At 43.9% G+C, this 19,163-nt stretch overlaps 1 protein-coding gene across 5 annotated transcripts in view; it reads right to left on the reverse strand.

Moving 5' to 3' along the window:
• Window positions 1-2,933: 2,933 nt before the first annotated feature.
• LOC138286607 (zinc finger protein 664-like) overlaps window positions 2,934-19,163 on the reverse strand; it is a 73,854-nt gene continuing 57,624 nt past the window's right edge. For all 5 annotated transcript variants that reach the window (XM_069227038.1, XM_069227035.1, XM_069227039.1 and 2 more), the window contains 2 exons: window positions 17,085-17,195; window positions 2,934-3,817 (listed from right to left, as the gene is read on the reverse strand). In XM_069227038.1, coding sequence (XP_069083139.1) covers window positions 3,084-3,817; window positions 17,085-17,195 — 845 coding nt within the window. In that variant the 3' untranslated portion in view covers window positions 2,934-3,083. The remainder of the gene's footprint in view (window positions 3,818-17,084; window positions 17,196-19,163) is intronic.

Raw genomic sequence — 19,163 nt, forward strand, 5'->3', positions numbered from 1 at the left:
CCCTTTAAGGGAGCAGCAAAAAAACACTGTATGCAGGTTTGCTACAATAATGAGTGGAAAATGGAACTAGTAGCTCAAAGCCAGAGAAGAAGCAGAACTACTCAAAACTTGGAGGTGACTTATCACAGGATCTATAGCGTAGGAACACAGAAATTGGAACTACTGTGTCTTGGGATTCTCTTCATTGGTTTCAAACTCCTTGGTATCAGCAGGTTGGACAGAATTATGTGGTAAAGCACCACTTACTGACGCCCACAGAATCCTCAAAAGCAGCGGACGTTACGAGCACTTGCAGGTATCTGACTATGAATTAAGTCGAATATGAAAATATGTGGAATACCCAGTCACTCAAAAATAATGGTGTAGTCCGTTTTTTTTTTCTTCTTCTATAGAAGGTTACAAATGTGTGAAAGGAGTTAGTGCATATTAAAAACAATGAGGTTTGCTAAGACCATCAGGAAAGACAGGTCGACAGTGCCAAATAATTAGGGGCAATTTCATCAGGATTGGAGGTAAAACCCAAGAGAGAGCGTCTCCAAATTCTGAATGCACCTGTGAAGGGACAAATAATTGTCTATGTAAAACCACATCCAAATAAATACGAATACGAAAGTATAACCTCACGACCAACCACTGGTACTGCAACACCCTCCCATATAAAATAACGTAAGAAGGGACTAAAAAGAGGACCCCATAGCAAATAATGTTAAAAATGATAATTTATTTTGATTTTTTGAAAATATATATAAATTTAATTTATTGTAAAAATATGTATATATAACAAATAATAATTATTATTTTAATAAATATTTTAATAGCTTTGATGTAAACATAAATGGAACTATTTCTTTAAAAAAAGAATTACATTAATTTAAATTAATTCTATGCACGTTTTGTAATTTTAAATACACAATAAGTAAATGCCAACATTTTACTTTAGGTGGGATTTTAGTGCATATTAAAAAAATATTTTTAGTTTAATACATTTAACTTCATTAAATATTTAATTCAAAATATAGTTACTAGTGTAAAGATACTACTACCAACTTTTCATATGTAGGTGGAGTACTCAGCTGCCACGGCACACCTCTTCCTATGGTAAACTACAGGGAAATGTAGAACATTTATTAAGCTTTATAAACAAAAAAAAAAACCTGTTCATGTTAAATAGTGATGTAAATTAATTGTATGTGTTTAATTTAAATGCAGAATTACATAAAAAATGCTAAAGCACTAGCAACTGTAATATTCAATTAAATATTTAATTTAGATACATTCAAAGTACATTTTAACACTTAAAAATACCTCAAGTGAAACGTTTGTTTATTTATTATGTATTAAAAATTACAAAAACGTTCTGCATAAAATTTAAATAAATCTATTTTTTTAAGTTAATTTCTTTTTAAATTAGAAATGTACCAAAAAATTTTAATCATAAAAGTTTTATTTATTTTTATAGACATTAAATTAAATGTATATATATTTTTAAAAGTTTAAATAAATGTATGTATTTTAACAATTTTTCCTATGGGGTCAATTGTATGTCCCTGACTTCATTATTGACTATTGAGGGGAGAGGTGCTGCAGTACCAGAAGCTGGCTAAATGTGGCACTGGATTTACTCGATGTCTTAGGAGGAGTACATTTACTAATGTTTTGGGTCCTTTTTGGCTGGAGTAACTTTAGAAATGGTTGGTGAATTGCAAAAAGTTTACTCTTTTGTAGGTGGGTGTCTGTCCCTCGCTAAACCTCTCCCAAGTCCTATCTAAACCCCCCTCATTTAGTAGTAAGTATTCCCCGTTTTCAAGCCACTCTCTCTGTCGTAAACTTACACATGTGAGGATCTCCCCATTGAAAAAAATGGGATATGTGGTGTTGGAGATTTAGGGCCTCATTATGACCCTGGCGGCCGGCGGCACACTGGCGGTAATACCGCCAACAGGCTGGCGTTGTTCCACCAGTGTATAATGACTGTGGCGCATTAGCCACGGCCATACCGCTGGCCCCTTCACTATACTGCCAGGCTTCGGCCTGGCAGTCATAATCCCCAGGAGCCCCCCAACTGCCAGCCTGTGGTGTCTTCACTTCACGCCATGGTGGTAAACACCGCCATGGAAAGGCTGGCGGTAAGGGGGACCCGGGGTGCCCCTGCACTGCCCATGCACTTGGCATGGGCAGTGCAGGGGCCCCCAGGCACAGCCCCATCACGCATTTCACTGCCCGAATTACGGGCAGTAAAATGTGCGACGGGTGCTGCTGCACCCACCGCACATCAACATTGCCGCCGGCTCTATTATGAGCCGGCGGCAATGTTGATGTGACTTTTCCGCTGGGCCAGCGGGCCAAAACGCTGTTTCCATCCGCTGGCCCAGCGGAAATGTCATAATAGGGAGCCACCAAAACTGCTGGCATTATAGTGGCGCCCGCGGCTTCAGCGGTCTTTTTGAAAGACCGCCGAAGTCGTAATGATGGCCTTAGTGTTGTGAATTGCATTTTGTAGTAAGTACGTAGTACCACTGTAGTACTTATTTACATACTACAAAATGCAGTTTATGAAATGGGCTCATTGTTTTTTGTGGCACCACGACTGGGTTGCAGAGAAATATATTAATTTTATATGGAGGCTTAGAAACCGGTAGAATTTCCTCTTCAGTCCAGTATGGTACTACATGACAGAAGTTGCCTGGAGATTGGTTAGCCTTGCTCAGAGGAACGAAGTTGAATGTGGCCATTTTTTACCTCCGATTGGCCATCTGGGTACTCGTCCTTTGTGTGGAACTTTGATCAAAATGCACTGCATCACTGTGTTGAGAATTAAAACAGTAAATTTCAAAATGATCTTCGTGCAACTTAATGCAAAGCTGTGTACCATTTGCATAGGTTTTGAAGTCCAGACACATTTACTTTTGTCACAATGTGATCAGACTCAGATGTATGGATCAATTTCCTTTCTTTTATTGTTTCTAAGTCATGCTTTCTGCATACTTATGAAGACAGCCAAGAAATGAGTTGCTTAGTTGAAGCGTTGTCTATATTGCAACCAGAACCTACTCGACTATCACTGTTTAATTCTCTGGGTTAGGTTATATACCTAGTTCTCTGGTGTGTATTTGTTGGTGTCGCTTCAGGTTTGATGAATTTATGAATCCTCTTTTACATACAATACAAACATATGGCTTCTCTCCGGTATGCCTTCGTTGATGCTTCACAAGGTGAGGAAGCTGTCTGAAATCTTTCCCACACTGATTACATGTGTAGGGCTTTTCTCCAGTATGTACTCGCTGGTGTATCAACAAAGACTGTGCTATTCTGAAACTCTTCCCACATTCTGCACATTTGTGTGGCTTCTCTCCCAGGTGCTGCCCCTGATCACTGTTCAGGTTGGTTAACTGACGGAAACTCTTCTCACAATCATTGCAAGTATTTGGCTGCATTTCCATATTGCCTTGATCACGGACAGTCCCTTCCAGGGACTGCTGAAAGCAATTTCCACATTGTCTACAAACATACCGTTTTGATTCAGTCTGCATATTTTGATATGAACCAATGGGTATCAACTCATTGATACTTTCTTTGGTTTCAGCCACAACATATTGCATCTTCTTCCCCTTGTGGTTTCTTTTACGCTTAAGCCGGGGTGACCAAAGAGGGAAGCCATTGTCATACTGAGTGTGTGGGGTCATTCCTGGGTTGATGCCGTGGTGTGGAGTGACATCTGCTTTCTGAATGCTTTTATTCTCACATTCACTGCTAACTGATGCTCCCTCCCAGTGGCTTTCTTGCTGATTTTTCATTGCCTTTATTGATGTGTTAATACCTAAGGCAGACAGAAAGAAACATTGTAATAACCACCACAGATTAAATAACATGAAACTTATGATCAATAAAAACACACACAGACTCACAAGACACACTTTCAAATAGGAACAGGGATGCATTACATGAGGAAGTAAGAGCACTGGACATCATTCGGAGACAGATTTCAAAAGTATTTGCTTATCCACCACCACCACCTTCAGTAGTGGTCTCCGGCACCTGGTTAGAACACGTTAGGCAGAATTCCTCATCTCTAGTACCCCCTTGAAGCAATTCTTTGTCACCATGGCTAATAACAATGTGAGGACACAGAGAGGACCAGTTAAAGGTCCAAGGCCAGATTTAGTTTCCTTGGATGAGGAAACATGATTACAAAAAAAAAAAAAAAATCTCTATTTAGTTACAATTTTGTTACACGTTTTAAAAAAAAAACAAGAGAAAATCAAGAATTACCACCTGCCGCAGAAGGGGCTATTTACCTGGCCCACCAGTTATCTTTTAGAATTCACAGAAATCATGTAATTAATCAGGTAGAATAAGGCATGATATGACAGGAGTGAAAGGACTAATGGATTTATCTGAAGTCATTAAATCCCTAATTCCAGTGAATCTAGACTGAGACAGAGAATATCCAAAGTGGACATTACTGTAGAAAGTTGATGACCGGTAAGATGGGAAAGCATTGACTGAACATGAACAAAGCTCTAAAGCAAAGACTGGCTGACAGGGAGTGGCTTGCTGGTCTTAGGCTTCTGGAATGGCTAGAATTAGGACATGTGAAAGGCAGAACTCCAGAGGAACTAGAGTAAGGAAGAATTACTCAAAAACAGACCAAAGGACGGGTCATCTTGGTAAAGGCGCAGTCCCCGTTGTGTACTGCATGCTCATGAATAATGTGCCGGAAGTCTTTTTATCTCTTCAGCAGAAATGGGTGGGATGAATAGGCCCACTAGAGGATTAAGAGTGGTGAGACGCTCTGATGGCCCCCCCACTATTTAGCCATTTCATCTAGACTGCGCCTGATTCAATTATATTACCTTCATGCTGTGTGCTGTGCATCCAGGTGTTTATGGAAGGCCAGGAAGCTCTCACAGCCGACCCGCTTTCGATGCCCCCAAATAGATGTGGACTTTTTCCACATTGTGTGGTCCTGTCCTCAGATATTGGGCTTTTTTTGGAAGGTCCCGAGTTCCGGACAGACCAGCAGAGCCTACCCTGAAAGAGGGAATTCTTGGTGTTATGGAGAGCCTTGGCAGAACCCACTATGAACAGACACTGGTGGGGGTGACTACCTTGGTGACCAAGCACGACAATGCTTGTGAGTGCAAATAGCCCAAGCAAATCAGAATGGCGATCAGGAGTTTACTTGTGTGCTAAAATGGAACAGCCGTTAAAGCAGGCTAGGCGGTGCCCACAGAAACACGCCATGATTTGGGGCAGGTGGTGGTCGTACTATGGTGCTGGGAGTGTGGGGTGATGGGCTATTGTGCAGGGAGATGCTGATAGTGTGTGTTAGGGTCACTGCTTTGTTGCACTGGCCAGGGACTGTGCTATATGTTTGCAACTGAGAAAACAATAACATGGGTCTAACAATAACAGAACAAAGGAAGAGGTGCATTTTCAACCTTGTGCAAAATCTGTTAATACCCCTTTTGAGTAGGGAGCGTAAAGAGAGTTTGCTACATAAGAAGTGAACGCAAGACAGGTGGGTTCTGCGGAAGGAAGGGAGATAAAAAGAAAGGATGGGCAGTTTGAGTAGCAGACCATAGGACTCTGAAAGTGTGATAACCTTTGTGGGTATAAAACAATGCACACTTAGATTCCCCTACAAGTGATGCACAGGGTCTTAAGCTGCATAAATTCCCTAATTAGAAGCAAATGGAGTGCTTTCAGAGCCAGACTGATATGATCATACTGACGCAGTCAAAAGAAGAGTCAGGTGCTTTGTTCTGAATTTCCATCTTGTTCATGTATTTGAATACCCACAACTAGTGCGTCACTGATGAGGCCAAACAAAGCTGAAACCCGTCTGAGGGTACATCGTGTTCCCTCTCACAGGGGATTCAGCCTGGGAGTTTGGGCTGGACTGTTCTGATTGGAGAAGGACCAAGGCTGATTTGCATATCCCTCTGCCATTCCAGTTAAGCAGAAATGTGCTGCACACGACCAGAGGAAAGATTGAGGACTAGCACCATGGATGGCTCAGACGGTGGAGGGCTGAGGCCTGGACCACCGAGACACATGGCATGCCCGAGCAGTAGCGGAGTAGTGCAGAAATAACTGGAAAGGTAGGACCCAGTGGATTCCCTAGGCTGAGGTGGGCAGGGCACTGGGGTAACCTCCCAGAGCCTCCAAAGGAAGGCCCAGGCACCTGAGGAAAGCATAACACCTCCGGTGGGAGAGGTGGGTTGAGCCAGGAAGATAGTGCACCAAGGAGTGCAAAGGCCTTTAGAGCAAGGAGCTGTCCTATGATAAGAATGCCAAGACTGGCTGCGTGATCCGCACCTTGAGGACTGAGGGCAACATGGTTGGAGTTGACGGCCGAACCTCTCTTCCCCCCTCCACCTGTGCACACTGGATGGAGGGCAGAGAGGAATAGCCACCTGACTAAAACAAGTCCAGGGGAAGCAGGAGCTGGCTCCCTGGGAAGTCATCCAGGGGCAACAGCGTACAGCAATACGGGCCTCAAGAGAAACCCCCTAAATAATCTTCTGAGATAGAGGGTAAGCTAAAAAGGACCAAGGCCCCACAATAGGTATGGCTGCCCCCCGCAGGTGACCAAGAAGGCACCGATGAATTAACATTCTACAGCTCTGAGGGGACCTGCTATGACAGCCTAAAGTGAACTGATCCTCCAGTGGAGTGGCAATGCAAACCTGAGCTCTCGTCACAGCGCCCAAGGTAACACCAGCTCTTTGGAGGGGTTCATTGCAGCGAGCCCCCCACATCAGCTTCCATACATATAAGTCTCAAGGAGACTGGCTCTCTAAGTAAGGGGAACACCTTCATGCTCCCTAAGAAGAAGAACCCTACTCGTGGCACACTCTTAGCATATCTGGACAACTGCTAAATTGACAACAACCCTGGAAAGCGTCACTTTCAACTCTGCTATGGCACTCACGAAATCTGACCTAATGGACAGACCAAGCATCCTCAAAATGGAACTGCTGCAGGACCTCCCCAAAGGCCTTGCTGAATAGCATTTAGACCTAGGGGCAAAAACAGCAGATCTTCGAACTGATGTGGACTCAGAAGAACAGACAATCTTGGAGACAGAAAATCGACTAGAGATGGCCATGACTGATCAAAGCGCTACAGTGGAGAGATCAGCAGCACTGGAGGAGCTACTCGAAAGTGCCACCAAAACAACAGAAGACCTAGAAAACCATTGCCTGAGAGAAAATCGACAGTGAAGAGGCCTCAGCTAAGAGGTCTAGGATGCTAACCTTGAACATTTTGTGGTCGGAATGTTATCATCCCTATTGGGCTAAGACCATTCAGAGGTGCCTATTGACAGGGTGCACAGAGTGGGCTCAAAGAGGCAAACCCAACAACAAAGACCCAGGGATGTGCTCATCAATATCCATTACTTCTCTGAAAAACAAAAAGGTACTGCAACAAGCCACAAAAGTCGGAGAAGTGAGCTTCCAAGACCACTCCTGCCCAGTCTTCCAGAACGCTTCCCAAATCACTGTACTATGACGCATAGGATTTCAACCTATAACTAGGAAGCTTTGAGATGACATTCAGCATAGGTGGACATACCCCTTTGGGTTCTCCTTCGAGATGGGAAACAAACGCCATACTGTCTCTGAGGTCAATGCACAGCCTGCGGCGTTGTTCCTGGGCACTGCTCTTGACAACACTTGGGGGAATCCCTACACTACAGACCAGGCGTTGGGGAGCACTGGAGAAACAATCACAGAGCAGAAGGCAGCAACCTGGAGAAGACCAAATCCACCAGTTGCATTAACCCCTAAACGATGAACCAAAGCCACCCAGGGTATGAAGTCGCCCACAAAAGGGCCACAAATGATAGACGAAGACACACGCTCCTGGGGATCAAGGAAGGCTCCAACCCAACAAAAGCTCAACTGTGAGAGAGGTGGACTTAAGATTTTCATGCCCCCCACATCAGGAGCGTATCTTCCGAGCTCTTGATACCTGAACTATAGATCTAGGGCGAATGGAAACCCTGGCATGGCGGAGACCCCTAGCTGGACCCTACAGGGGGTAAGTGCAAAACCCAGAGGGCCAGGAGGAGCACCAGCAAAAACGGACATTCCCATTCTGAGACTGAGATAAACACCTCCAGAGTGTGCTGCTGCATGTTTCTTAGCTTGGACACGGAAAACACAAACAGATTTTTGTATAAGCAAGTTCTGCAGAGAGCAGGGAGGAGACCCACGTAATATTCTCTAGCAGTGCCTCACCTGACTGGTATCTTTCTGGTCTGGGTAGGGCCTCCCCACCCCATATCTGGTGATGCCACCCACCAATTAGCAGGGGTGGAGACATACCATCCATGGCATAGTATATATGTATGTCTTACAGTTTATATTTATGCTGCTGTTTTGATTTGTTTTTTTTTGGGGGGGGGGGGGTTGTTTTTGGGAGAAGGACAACACAATTTTCAGCAGAGAGACTTTTCCTTACCAACCAATGGCCCTGTTGCAAGCGATGTTTTTTGTCCCAAACACAAATTGTTACAGATAATCTCACTTAACACCCAGGACTGAACTTGTCCAATAAACAAGGTACCATCTGGTGTGCACTTTGAGAGGCCACACCACATATATGTCTCCAGGAAACCCACCTCCTACACAAAGACCAAGGGAAATTTAAGCACAGGGCATACCTTAAAAGTTATCACTTATTGGCTAACACTAAACAAAGGGGAGTGGCCATGCACGAGGCACAACCTTCTCATGACAGTCTCACAATTACACAAAGACGGCACATTTCTCATTTTGGTAGGGATGCTGGAGAGTCATCATCTCACAACAGCCACACTGACAAGGGTGGCGTGATGGAAAATCTTCCTGACCAGGGACTTTAACCTGGTGTGGGGCCCTCACAAAAATAGGGTGGTGGGCACGATTCCAAGGCAGGAGCCTTCTCTAAGAAACTAAAAAAGGCCCTAGCGGAGCTGGGCCTGTCTGATGCCAGTTAAACATGGCCTACACATTTTGCTCCCATATTCACCATACTCACTCAGAGATAGACTACATACTATTGAGCAACTCCCAACTCGGCCTGGGAGTAAGGAAAGTCTATGGAATTGGAGACTTTGTCCAACCCTGATCAGAGATACGGTCATCAGGGACAGCATAGGACAACACATAAGTGAATACTTCAAACATAACGAGGGGTGGATCAATTACAAGGGTCTGGGTTGCATTTAAGGCTGTCATACGAGAAGCAGGAGCTCCTCCGCAATGGCAGAGGAGTGTCACCCCAATGGCCAAGATCCTGCAGCTGAAAAATAAAATAATACATCGAAATATTGTTCTATTTTTCAGCTGCTGGCTCAGCTGACCCAGTGTGTGCAGTGAGGGGCGGTGCTGGGCCATGGGAGGGGGGGGGAGGAGTGGAGTGGACCGAAGTGACATGTTTGGCCAGCCGTCTTAGGCTGGCCAAACAGGCATGCACACTTAGGTTTCTCCAACCCAGCAGTGTTGCACAGCCAGGTTGTAGAAATAGCACAGACTCCCATGCAGTGTCTGAGCGGCAGACTAAGCCACTCAGACCAATCCTGATGCTGCTCTCATGCTAGGTATAGCATGAGAGCAGAACCAGGATTGCTTAAGGAGCCTGTGCTGGTGTCCCAGGGACTGCTGGGACACCATCAGCACCATGACCAAGAGGAGTGCGGCGGCCGGCAGTGTTGGGACAGGTATGTTTTTACAAATGTTATTTTCCCAATCCCAGTCACTCCCCTCCAAGCCCCTCCACCCCGAGGTTTGTGGTGGCTACTACTGTGTATGATGGCACATTGTAGCAGTCGCAGCTGAGCGCGCAGGACTCTGCAAATTAGAGGTGCAAAAGCTGGAGCAAGTCATTAGGGACTTAAAGTAAGAGCCGCAAGGACAGCCCTCAAGTCGAACCACCCGCACCCTGACAACAGCCAGGGATGCACTACACTAGTAAGGCTGAACTGCCCCTGCTACATCTTAAAAAACAATTGCATGTAGTGGGTGTCAATGTTACTACCCTCCTAGCCTAAAAGGTAAAAGAAAGAGTATTTAAAAGAACTGGTATATGATTCCGGGATACAATGATTGAGGATGGGCAGAGAGTTCATCAACTTTTATGGTACCCTCTACAGGAATACTACACCATTGTCAGACTGAAGAAATGTCTTCCTAGAAAATATGAAGCCTCACATTTAACAGAGAACCAAAGGGATTGGAGCACCCGATCCTCCAATAGGAGGTCAGATTAACTATCAAAACTCTCAAAATGAACAAAGCCCCAGGCCCCGATGGCCTTACGGTCCAATTCTATAAAAAAACATACTCCCTCCCTACTAGTGCCAAAGCTCACGTTCCTGTTCAACTACTGCGTCACAGAGGGGATGTTATTTTTAATCATGGGGGAAGCAGTGGTCACAGTTTTACCTAAACCCAACAAGGTGGTAAGGCGGTGCTCCTCCTAAAGACCTATAAATCTGTTGAACATTGATGCAAAACTATACACAAAAATTCTGGCTACTCAGCTCAATGAAGTGCTGCACACTCTGGTACACCCAGACCAGAGTGGAATCATCCCAGGGCCCAAGCTCATGGCAATATCTGAACTGCCAGTAACAGAAAAACTGCCCTTATGAAAATTCCTGCGGTGCTCCTATCACTGGACAGAGGCAGAGAAGGCCTTTGATAGTGTGGACTAGCACTTCCTGTGCCTCCAACTTCTGAGGATGGGGTTTGGGCCAAAATTCCTTAAGAGGGTATTTCCAAGCTATATTCAACTGATAGCTAGAGTAATTTCGAGTCAACTTCCACTCTCAAGGGACACGAGGCAAGGATGTCCCCTGATGCCGCTCTTATTTGTGCTGTTCATTGAACCGGTTGCCAGATCCATCGAGCAGCCACGGTGACAGGGATCAAATGTGACCCTAGAGAATTTAAAATCTCTCTATACCCCAACGATGTAATCTTAACGTTGGGCACCACAGGAACCTCTCTCCTGGCCATGATGGCTCTGGTCTGAGCCTTTGAGAGTGCCTCCATTTATAAGGTTAACTATGACAAATCAGAAACTCTCAACCTTGTGGTGCCGACAGAACAGGCCAACAGGCAGTCGACTGACCTCTTTCAGATGGTCATGGTCTCCAGAGATATTCCCTCATCAAAGATTAGGGAACCAGACTTACACAAGCCACAAAAGTACTTTTGAAGGCCAACTAACCCCTGGCCCGACCCAGATTACACCAAATACGAATAAACTCCATACGTGGGGGAACCTAATGCTCTCTTGGCTAGGTAGTGTCAATTCCATCAACAGGAACATTCTCCCTGACTATTTTAAGCACTACCCATATGGCTTGAGCTGCCTTACCTTCAACATATTCAACGGAAATAATGGATCTCATATGGAAGGGGAAAGCCCAGAAACTCCCCAGGAGAATAATGGTTCAACCACGGAAAGCAGGTGGTCTTTCAGTCCCCAGCATTCCCCACTCTTGCGCAGCAGCTCAGCTGAGAGCAGTTGGAGAATAGCTCAAAATGGCCTAGACAAAAATCTGGCGACTGATGGATCACACCTATACACAGTAGACCGCTAGGGGACCTTGTGTGGCTAGAGAGGTGCCATAGACCCACTAATGCCTAGCTCAGCACCCTCGTAGCCGCAACTCCCAAGACATGGGAAAAATAAGTAGGCTTACAGGGCTTAGTGTCATACCTGAGCCTCTATACTCCCCATTAGTTATAATCCAGCATTTACTGGTCGACCACTTCTTTAGGGGCTGGAAAAGTATCTGTGACATGTATGAGTAGCGATCCCCAAAACCTTCCAGGAGTGCAAAGAAGCCATTGTGCCAGGTTACATTATGCTCAGATTTGGCACTGAGTGACTCATCCTACCATGTGAATGTGTGCCACCAGGACCAAGACAGTTTTGGAGCTCCAGTTTCCCAAACTGATCAGCACCCGGGGAACAACCTCAATACTGCAGAACCTCCTAATAACACATGAGACCCCGCAGAGGTGGAGAAACAATAGGGAATGAGAGCGGACCTTGGGAATCCAAGTGGAGCCCAAATGATGGGATTAAGTGCAGAAAGATATATACACATCGTCATCTCAGCATTAGGAAAGGGGATACATTACAAAGTCTGGTACCAGTGGCACCACACCCCCACAAACTACACATGTATCATGCTGGAGGGGATTTGGGGCTCAGGGAGAGCCACTTTACATATGGTGGGATTGTCCGAAGATTGGCTCCTTTTGGGAATGGGTGGCCAGGATGCTCCGGAAAGTCTTAACTTTCCCGATTCCAGCTACGTCAGAAGTGATGCTCTTGGGCATTAAACCTCTCAATCTACCACACATGACCAGGGACTAATGGCATCTATGCCTCCAATGCCTAGGAGCAGCAAAGCTAACAATAGCTCAAAAGTGGAAACTGACTGAATCTTAGCTCTTACACAATGGTATCACAGACCATGCGCTTTATTGGTTACCAAACGGCTGGTAAGCAACATGTTCTTTAACACCAAAAGGAAACCTTTGGCTTTGCATCTTGAAGGGGGGCTGGGGAGATTGTCTCATGTCAATCTTCCCCCACAGTGGAAGACAATGGGTCTCGTACAGTGAATGTGAGTGGGCGAGTTACTGGGTAATATCACATTGAAGAAAAGACAGGAGGGGGCACATCGTGGATGACAGGGACCAGGCTACATAACAATACGTTTTTTGCTAATGGTGGACATCTAGGGTATGTTTTAACATCCTGCACTTGTTGAGGCAGGGACAATGTGGGTGGGACAGATAGTTGAGCAGGGGGATCAAGGATAACAGATGTGACTTCTTGTAAGATTACTTTGCCTCTCTGTATCTGTTTTTGCAGACTTTTTCTTGTTTTGGCAGCTTGTGCTCGCTATCACTACACCTTTACGGAATGTTAACGTTCTACTTGAAATGCCAATAAAGTATTTTGAAGGAAAAAATATAAAGACAGACTTAAATGCAGTCCAGAGTACTTGTCCGTAAGATTCATTCAAGCATTCCACTCATCACTTTTTGTTTTTCCATAAGTGCAACAGGCATACCCAGATTTTTCTAATGTAGAGTGAGTGTATGGTATTGTCAATATATGGGTGGATGGAGGCTCTTAGCACTGCATTCAGGTACACACAAAGGGTACTAAAAGAAGTAACATTCAGTATATCCATTATCCTTGATATGCAAGACACCACCTAACATCTGCAGTGTTGCATTTCAGTGCTTTAGATATGTCTAAAATCTGACTGGGAACAACAGAGTAGCTTGTGTGGGTTATACTGTAATTTGGGTATTACTACTTTTTGTCATCAACTGAGGTTCCATGGATGGTGGTGTCAATGGAGAGGAAGTCATACTGTCAGAAGTCTCTTTGATGACGATGGTGGACAATAAAGCTGTCGACCAAGAGGTATTTCTTAATGAGATAATAGGCAAATGTTTTGAAGACTTGAGAGAGCTATGTCAAAAAGTGCATGGTGAATGACTAGCGCTATTTGTCATGAAACTAGAAACCTGGAGCAGACCCCTTCAAAAGTATTTATCTTTCCCGATCTCTCCTCAGACCCATTTCTTTTTAGGTTGAGTTTTTGAGACCTTTTGTATATACTTCTTAGTGGGCTTAAAGCCCACCCACTGCTTTTCATTTGTTTGTATCAATGTCCTTTAAAAATCTTTGCTTGCTTCAGGTCAATCCTCCCTATTTGTCCCTCTTTTTTGACTTTCATTTTCTTCCATTGAGCAGGGACCAAGCACTGCATCTTTACACTTTGGGTCTTTATCTCTTGTTTTGCGGCAATATTTTTTGAATACTCTCCTGCTCGTGTTACACTGTGGTTGTGTTCAGCTATGGCACCCATATTTTCTTGCATCTTCGCTTTTCCCTTTGTGTAAGAGCACTCCACATGAGTGCTCGACGACTGCAGTTGCTGTAAACAGGACTGTAATTCTTGTGGAACTTGTTAGAGGAATTATTGCTGCCCTTTGATATGGACTGTGTTATATGTGTGCATCAGCGAAATGCAGCCCAGAGTCAGACTACACCACTTCTGCTCGGGAGAGGGAAGAATTTCCTACTGAAGCACAAAGATGTTTATTATTTCTTATGTGTTTTTTTTATAGTTGCCGCTTTGTGCACATGCCCTGTTTGCTTTATGTCGCATCAGTTTCTTGCTCACTCCTTCTTGTAGGTCTTTCCTTTCATCACTGATGAAGCCCACACCTCACCCAGAAAATGCCCTTTTATGATGCTGCTTCGGAGAGACCAGCATACGGGGCTCCTCCTATTTGTGCTCAGAAGCTGCTGACCCCTGTAGTGAAAACAAGAGTGGCAAAGCCCGGCTGGGATGGGGATGCTGTGTTACAGATCTGAATACAATGACCCTAGTCACACTAGACTATACCACTGCCCAAGACCCGCCACCAAACACTCATGGCATTCCTCACGATCCTCCCTGTGTGAGGCCTTTATTTTCCAAGACAGCGTCTTCTCTTCCCTCACTGTTGCAGCTAGCTTTCCTCGAGGTATCCAGCAGTTCATGTGGGTTCAGCGTGGTCCTGGAAAGTGTGGGAATCTCTCGTCTACTCGAGAGAGTGGTGTTGCTACCTTCTGTCAAATCGAGTACGCGAACAATGTCGCCTTGATGTTAAGTTCTTTCTAATACGCCATTCTCACTCCCTGCGGTTAATATACATGCACATACATTTTCATTCTGCCTTGCGTTGTCAGGTATGCCTATTGACTAGGCTCCTTGCATTTTATAAGGCCTGCTTTCTGGACATTGCCACAACTGGCATTGCTGGAGTTGTGAACCCTTGTTCTTAGTCCTCTCCTTGGCAACCAGAAGTGGGTTACATCTGAAAATATGATATATCGCATGTGAACCTGGTGTCAGCAAGGAATCAGTTTCTTAAACAAAACATTTCTCACAAAAACCAGGAAGTATTGTGATGAGGTTTCATTACATAAAGCTGGAGGTAGGAAGACTTTGCAGCTGCTATGACAAGGAAGGACTTTAGCAGACTTTGCCGGCCTAGTCATCTTCTACTGCTGCCCCATCACTGTTCTTTTTTCTGTGAATCAGTGTTTCACTGGTGAGTCCCATCTTTAAAGTCCTTTGCTCGACAACCTTCCTAAATCCTGATATGCTTTTTGCTTACACTATTTTCTGTAATGGTCCATGTTTTTTTACTTTGATTATTGCCCTTTTCCCCCGTATTTAGTTGCATTAGCTAGACGTTGACATGTTGGCACTGCATAAAACACCTAGATAAATATGAAAGGTTGGGAGCGGCAAACAATTTCAGCTATTAAGAAGCATACATGGCCTGTGAAGGGCGCGCATGCTCCGAATCTCTGAAATCGCACCCTCACTGAGGGGAAGCGTAAGAGACCTGTTTGCTATTACTGCATGAATAGCTCCAAATGGGCCTCATTCACACTTAAATCGAAACTTTGTTCTGTGATCTGCTTGTTTTTAAATGTGAGAGGGGTCTTCCTTTTAACAATTTTACTCTTACAAATGTTTTCTGTAGGTGTCATTCTTGACTTTTCCTACTTTACCAAAGCGCTGTGTCACTCTCTGGCCTAGCTAATTGCCGAGACAAAAATCTGGATGATTGACAAATAGGCTATATCCCCAGTAATGAGATCCACTGCTGTGCAGTGGTTATTTCTTTAATAAAAAAATAAACATTCAGAACAATAATAAGTGTGCCTTTAAGTGTCTTTTGAATACTATTTGTATTGTATTGTAGCAAAAAAGCGTGACAATAGGAGAGGAGAATACTGCTTCTTGCTTTCTTTGGTGCCCATGCCCTGCCTTGCCCCTCTTGCCTTCTCCATGTTATCCTGGATCATGTGGAAAAGTAATTCATAAGCGTAGGCAGGAACGTTTACCAACCAAGTGTCGTTGTCTCTTTCCTCTTGGAAGTATATCCATCACTCACCAACACACATACACCATCCCTTCACCTTATGATTTTCACCATGTCACACATGTGATCTTTTACTAGCCACACACTTTACTCTTAATACACCATGCAATTTCTCACTCACCATCATATGCAATCAAGTGCAGTTGTGCAAGCGGAGGGAAGCTTGCACTGCTGCCGCCTATGATGTATGTGAGGAAACTTGGACTGCTGCTGTTTCTGATATGTGTGCTTGAGGAAGCATAAGTTGCTGCTACATTTTCATTAACTACTGTGTGTGGCAGGAAAACATGCACTAGTGTCACTCACCATCATATGCAATCAAGTGCAGTTGTGCAAGCGGAGGGAAGCTTGCACTGCTGCCGCCTATGATGTATGTGAGGAAACTTGGACTGCTGCTGTTTCTGATATGTGTGCTTGAGGAAGCATAAGTTGCTGCTACATTTTCATTAACCACTGTCTGTGGCAGGAAAACATGCACTAGTGTTGTGTGTATGTCTGAGCAGCACTAAGCGCATAATGGAAGCTTGCACTACTGATACAGTTTCACGCCTGTATTGCATGAGTGAGGAAAGTTGAACTGCTGCAGTGACTTGAAAGTGTTCTTAGTGAAGCTGGTGCTACTGCAGACCATGCTGTACATGTGAGTATGACGCTTAGTGACCATCTTTTTCACTGTGCACAAACAAGTATCATTTGCTTTGTCATGGTTTATTTGACATCTTTTAAATAAACCACAATAGCATTCACCACAGGCCCTCCCATTCACCACCCCACCTGACTGCCAAAGGTAATAGCTCACCCATAAGCGAGATCTATTGGCTTTGCCAATGCTTGTAATCTTAGCAAGGTCAGGAGAGCTCTCCAGAGATCTTCACCTCCACAGGAATTCAGGGGCACAGGTCCCCTGAGAGCATTTCTTACCAAGTACAAATAGCCTTCGTTCATTTTTGATGTATGACTTTTTGAAATATTGCACATAACAAGATCATACATGCTGATGATTCACTTATTTTTATATTGTACAAATCTCTTTCCCCCTCAATTCACAATTGGAAATGTGAATTGGTCACTCTGCCACCCCATCATCAGTACCATTTTACTCACCTCTAGTAATGTTCATGTGATCTTTTACTGTAGCATCTTGATTACACATAAAGTCGCCATCACCTTCTTCTTTAATTCTGAATGAAATATCTTCACTGTTAACATTCTCTCCTGTCATAAGACAAAATGTGATCACATGATAATATAAATGTATTCTTCTCTGTATGGAGGAGATAGAGGGGAGAACTTCGCTCCTGCTTCCTGGGCAATCAGTGGGTCATTTGTAGAATAGAATTAAATACAGAAGGCATATAATCCTTGCTTATAATTTTGCAATATGGCTGCATTGTTAAAAAAAGAAGTAGGAGAGACCGTTCAATACAGGTTTCTCATAGGACCTTGTTTATAGATATATATATATACAAGGAAAGGGAGGAGATGTGTTTGTAAAAATCTATATCAGGGTGTCATTTATAAACAGCAAGTACCAAGGTAGGGTCTCATCGCAAAAGAAAAGGGGCACATGTGATTACTCTACAGAATGGGTTGATGCTGATGTACATACACTCACCAAACTAAGAATGGGTGGTGTAAAGGGCCCATCAGGTCAATGTTGGATAGGATACTTAACTACCGGCATCAAAGGCAAGGTCAGATGTCAGACCACCATGAATGGGACGCATACACACAATTCATGAAGCATAAGTAGGGGCTGGGCGGCAGTCTGAGGAGGAGGGCAGGGACAGAGACAGTTCTTGGATCCAGTTGAACCCAATGTAGAAGATACAGATATTGGTAAGGCAGACGGCCCATGTTCAGTAGGAGTTCACAATATTTAGCATAAGATACTGTGGCCGAGTAGGCTGTTCACAGGCACAACCCTAGTTAATTAAGCTACCCTCCTATGTGTCCGCAAACCCCATGGTACTAGATAACTGCCTTGTGACATGTCCTTGCTATTGCTGATTTTACTTCAGTTAAGGTTCACCTGCTTAGGTCTCAGTGTTTAGCTCTCCACTCGGAGGAGTAATATGCAGTAGTGTCAGTCAGTACTCTAAGCGTCTGACAAGTAAGCCTTTTGTGCTATTATACCAAAAGTCCTGGCTTGTTGTAACATTTTTAAAGTCCAAGTAAAGCTTTGTAGGACAAAAAATGTAATCTATTGTCTATTTGACAACTGTTCAGTTCACCATCCAAATCTATGCTCCAACTGCCCTTTTGATTAATGTGGTCTTGTTGATATATAACACAATAACACTAGTTGGGTGATTCCCTTTTTAGCACAGAGTAGCATTTGTTTTATGAAGGACTTTTTAAAAGGAAGCAAAAATGTGCGAATACATTTCCACTCCTCTGCAAATTTACATTCAGTGTTCAGAGTAGCACAAACATGGTTCTCTGAACTGTAAAATGTATGTGAGTTGGAGGCACTAAATGTGCTTTATATTTTTATCCTTGTTCTTTAAAAAAAAAACAAAAAAAAAAAAAAAAAAAAACTGTGCGAGGCACTTTGGTTTGGTGGATTTGGCTGAACTGCCTTGTTTTCGCACATAGTGCTTTACAGGACTGGGGTGCTAACTAGAAGTGACCAGAACTAGGAAACTGAAATTAACAGTACGTTTTTGCCACTGCACAGTGAATGCCCTAATTAGAGAGTATGGAGGCCCTATACATTCTACATAGGCAGACAAAAACCTGCTACCTTTTGGTGGTTGTCTCACATCCGCTAAACTCTAAATCAGGCCCTTAGATGCCTGGTTCAACATCAAATATTGTACAACTTTTGACGGCTTTTAATTCAAGTGATCATATCTTGCTTCTAAATGTGTACAGAGACATTTGGGTAAACACATTTTAGAGCTCTGATGTTATGTGCCTGTGATTCAGGAGTATTGGTGCTCATATTTGAATTGGCTATTCTAAAACAAACATGCCAGAATAGAGTGAATGCAGCAATGGAATAGACAAGATGCACATTCCCCTCACTTGACAGCTTAAATGTACGTCATCTTATCCCCTGTCAGTGCTGGCAAATTTTCTGAAACTGTACAAAACAAAGTATGAAATCGAAGTAACACCACTATTTGAGCAATAAACCAGGATATGTTTTTGAATTAGTGAAAGGGTGAGCTCAGGCCT

Source organism: Pleurodeles waltl, chromosome 3_2, assembly GCF_031143425.1.
Source record: "Pleurodeles waltl isolate 20211129_DDA chromosome 3_2, aPleWal1.hap1.20221129, whole genome shotgun sequence".
Lineage (NCBI taxonomy): Eukaryota > Metazoa > Chordata > Amphibia > Caudata > Salamandridae > Pleurodeles > Pleurodeles waltl.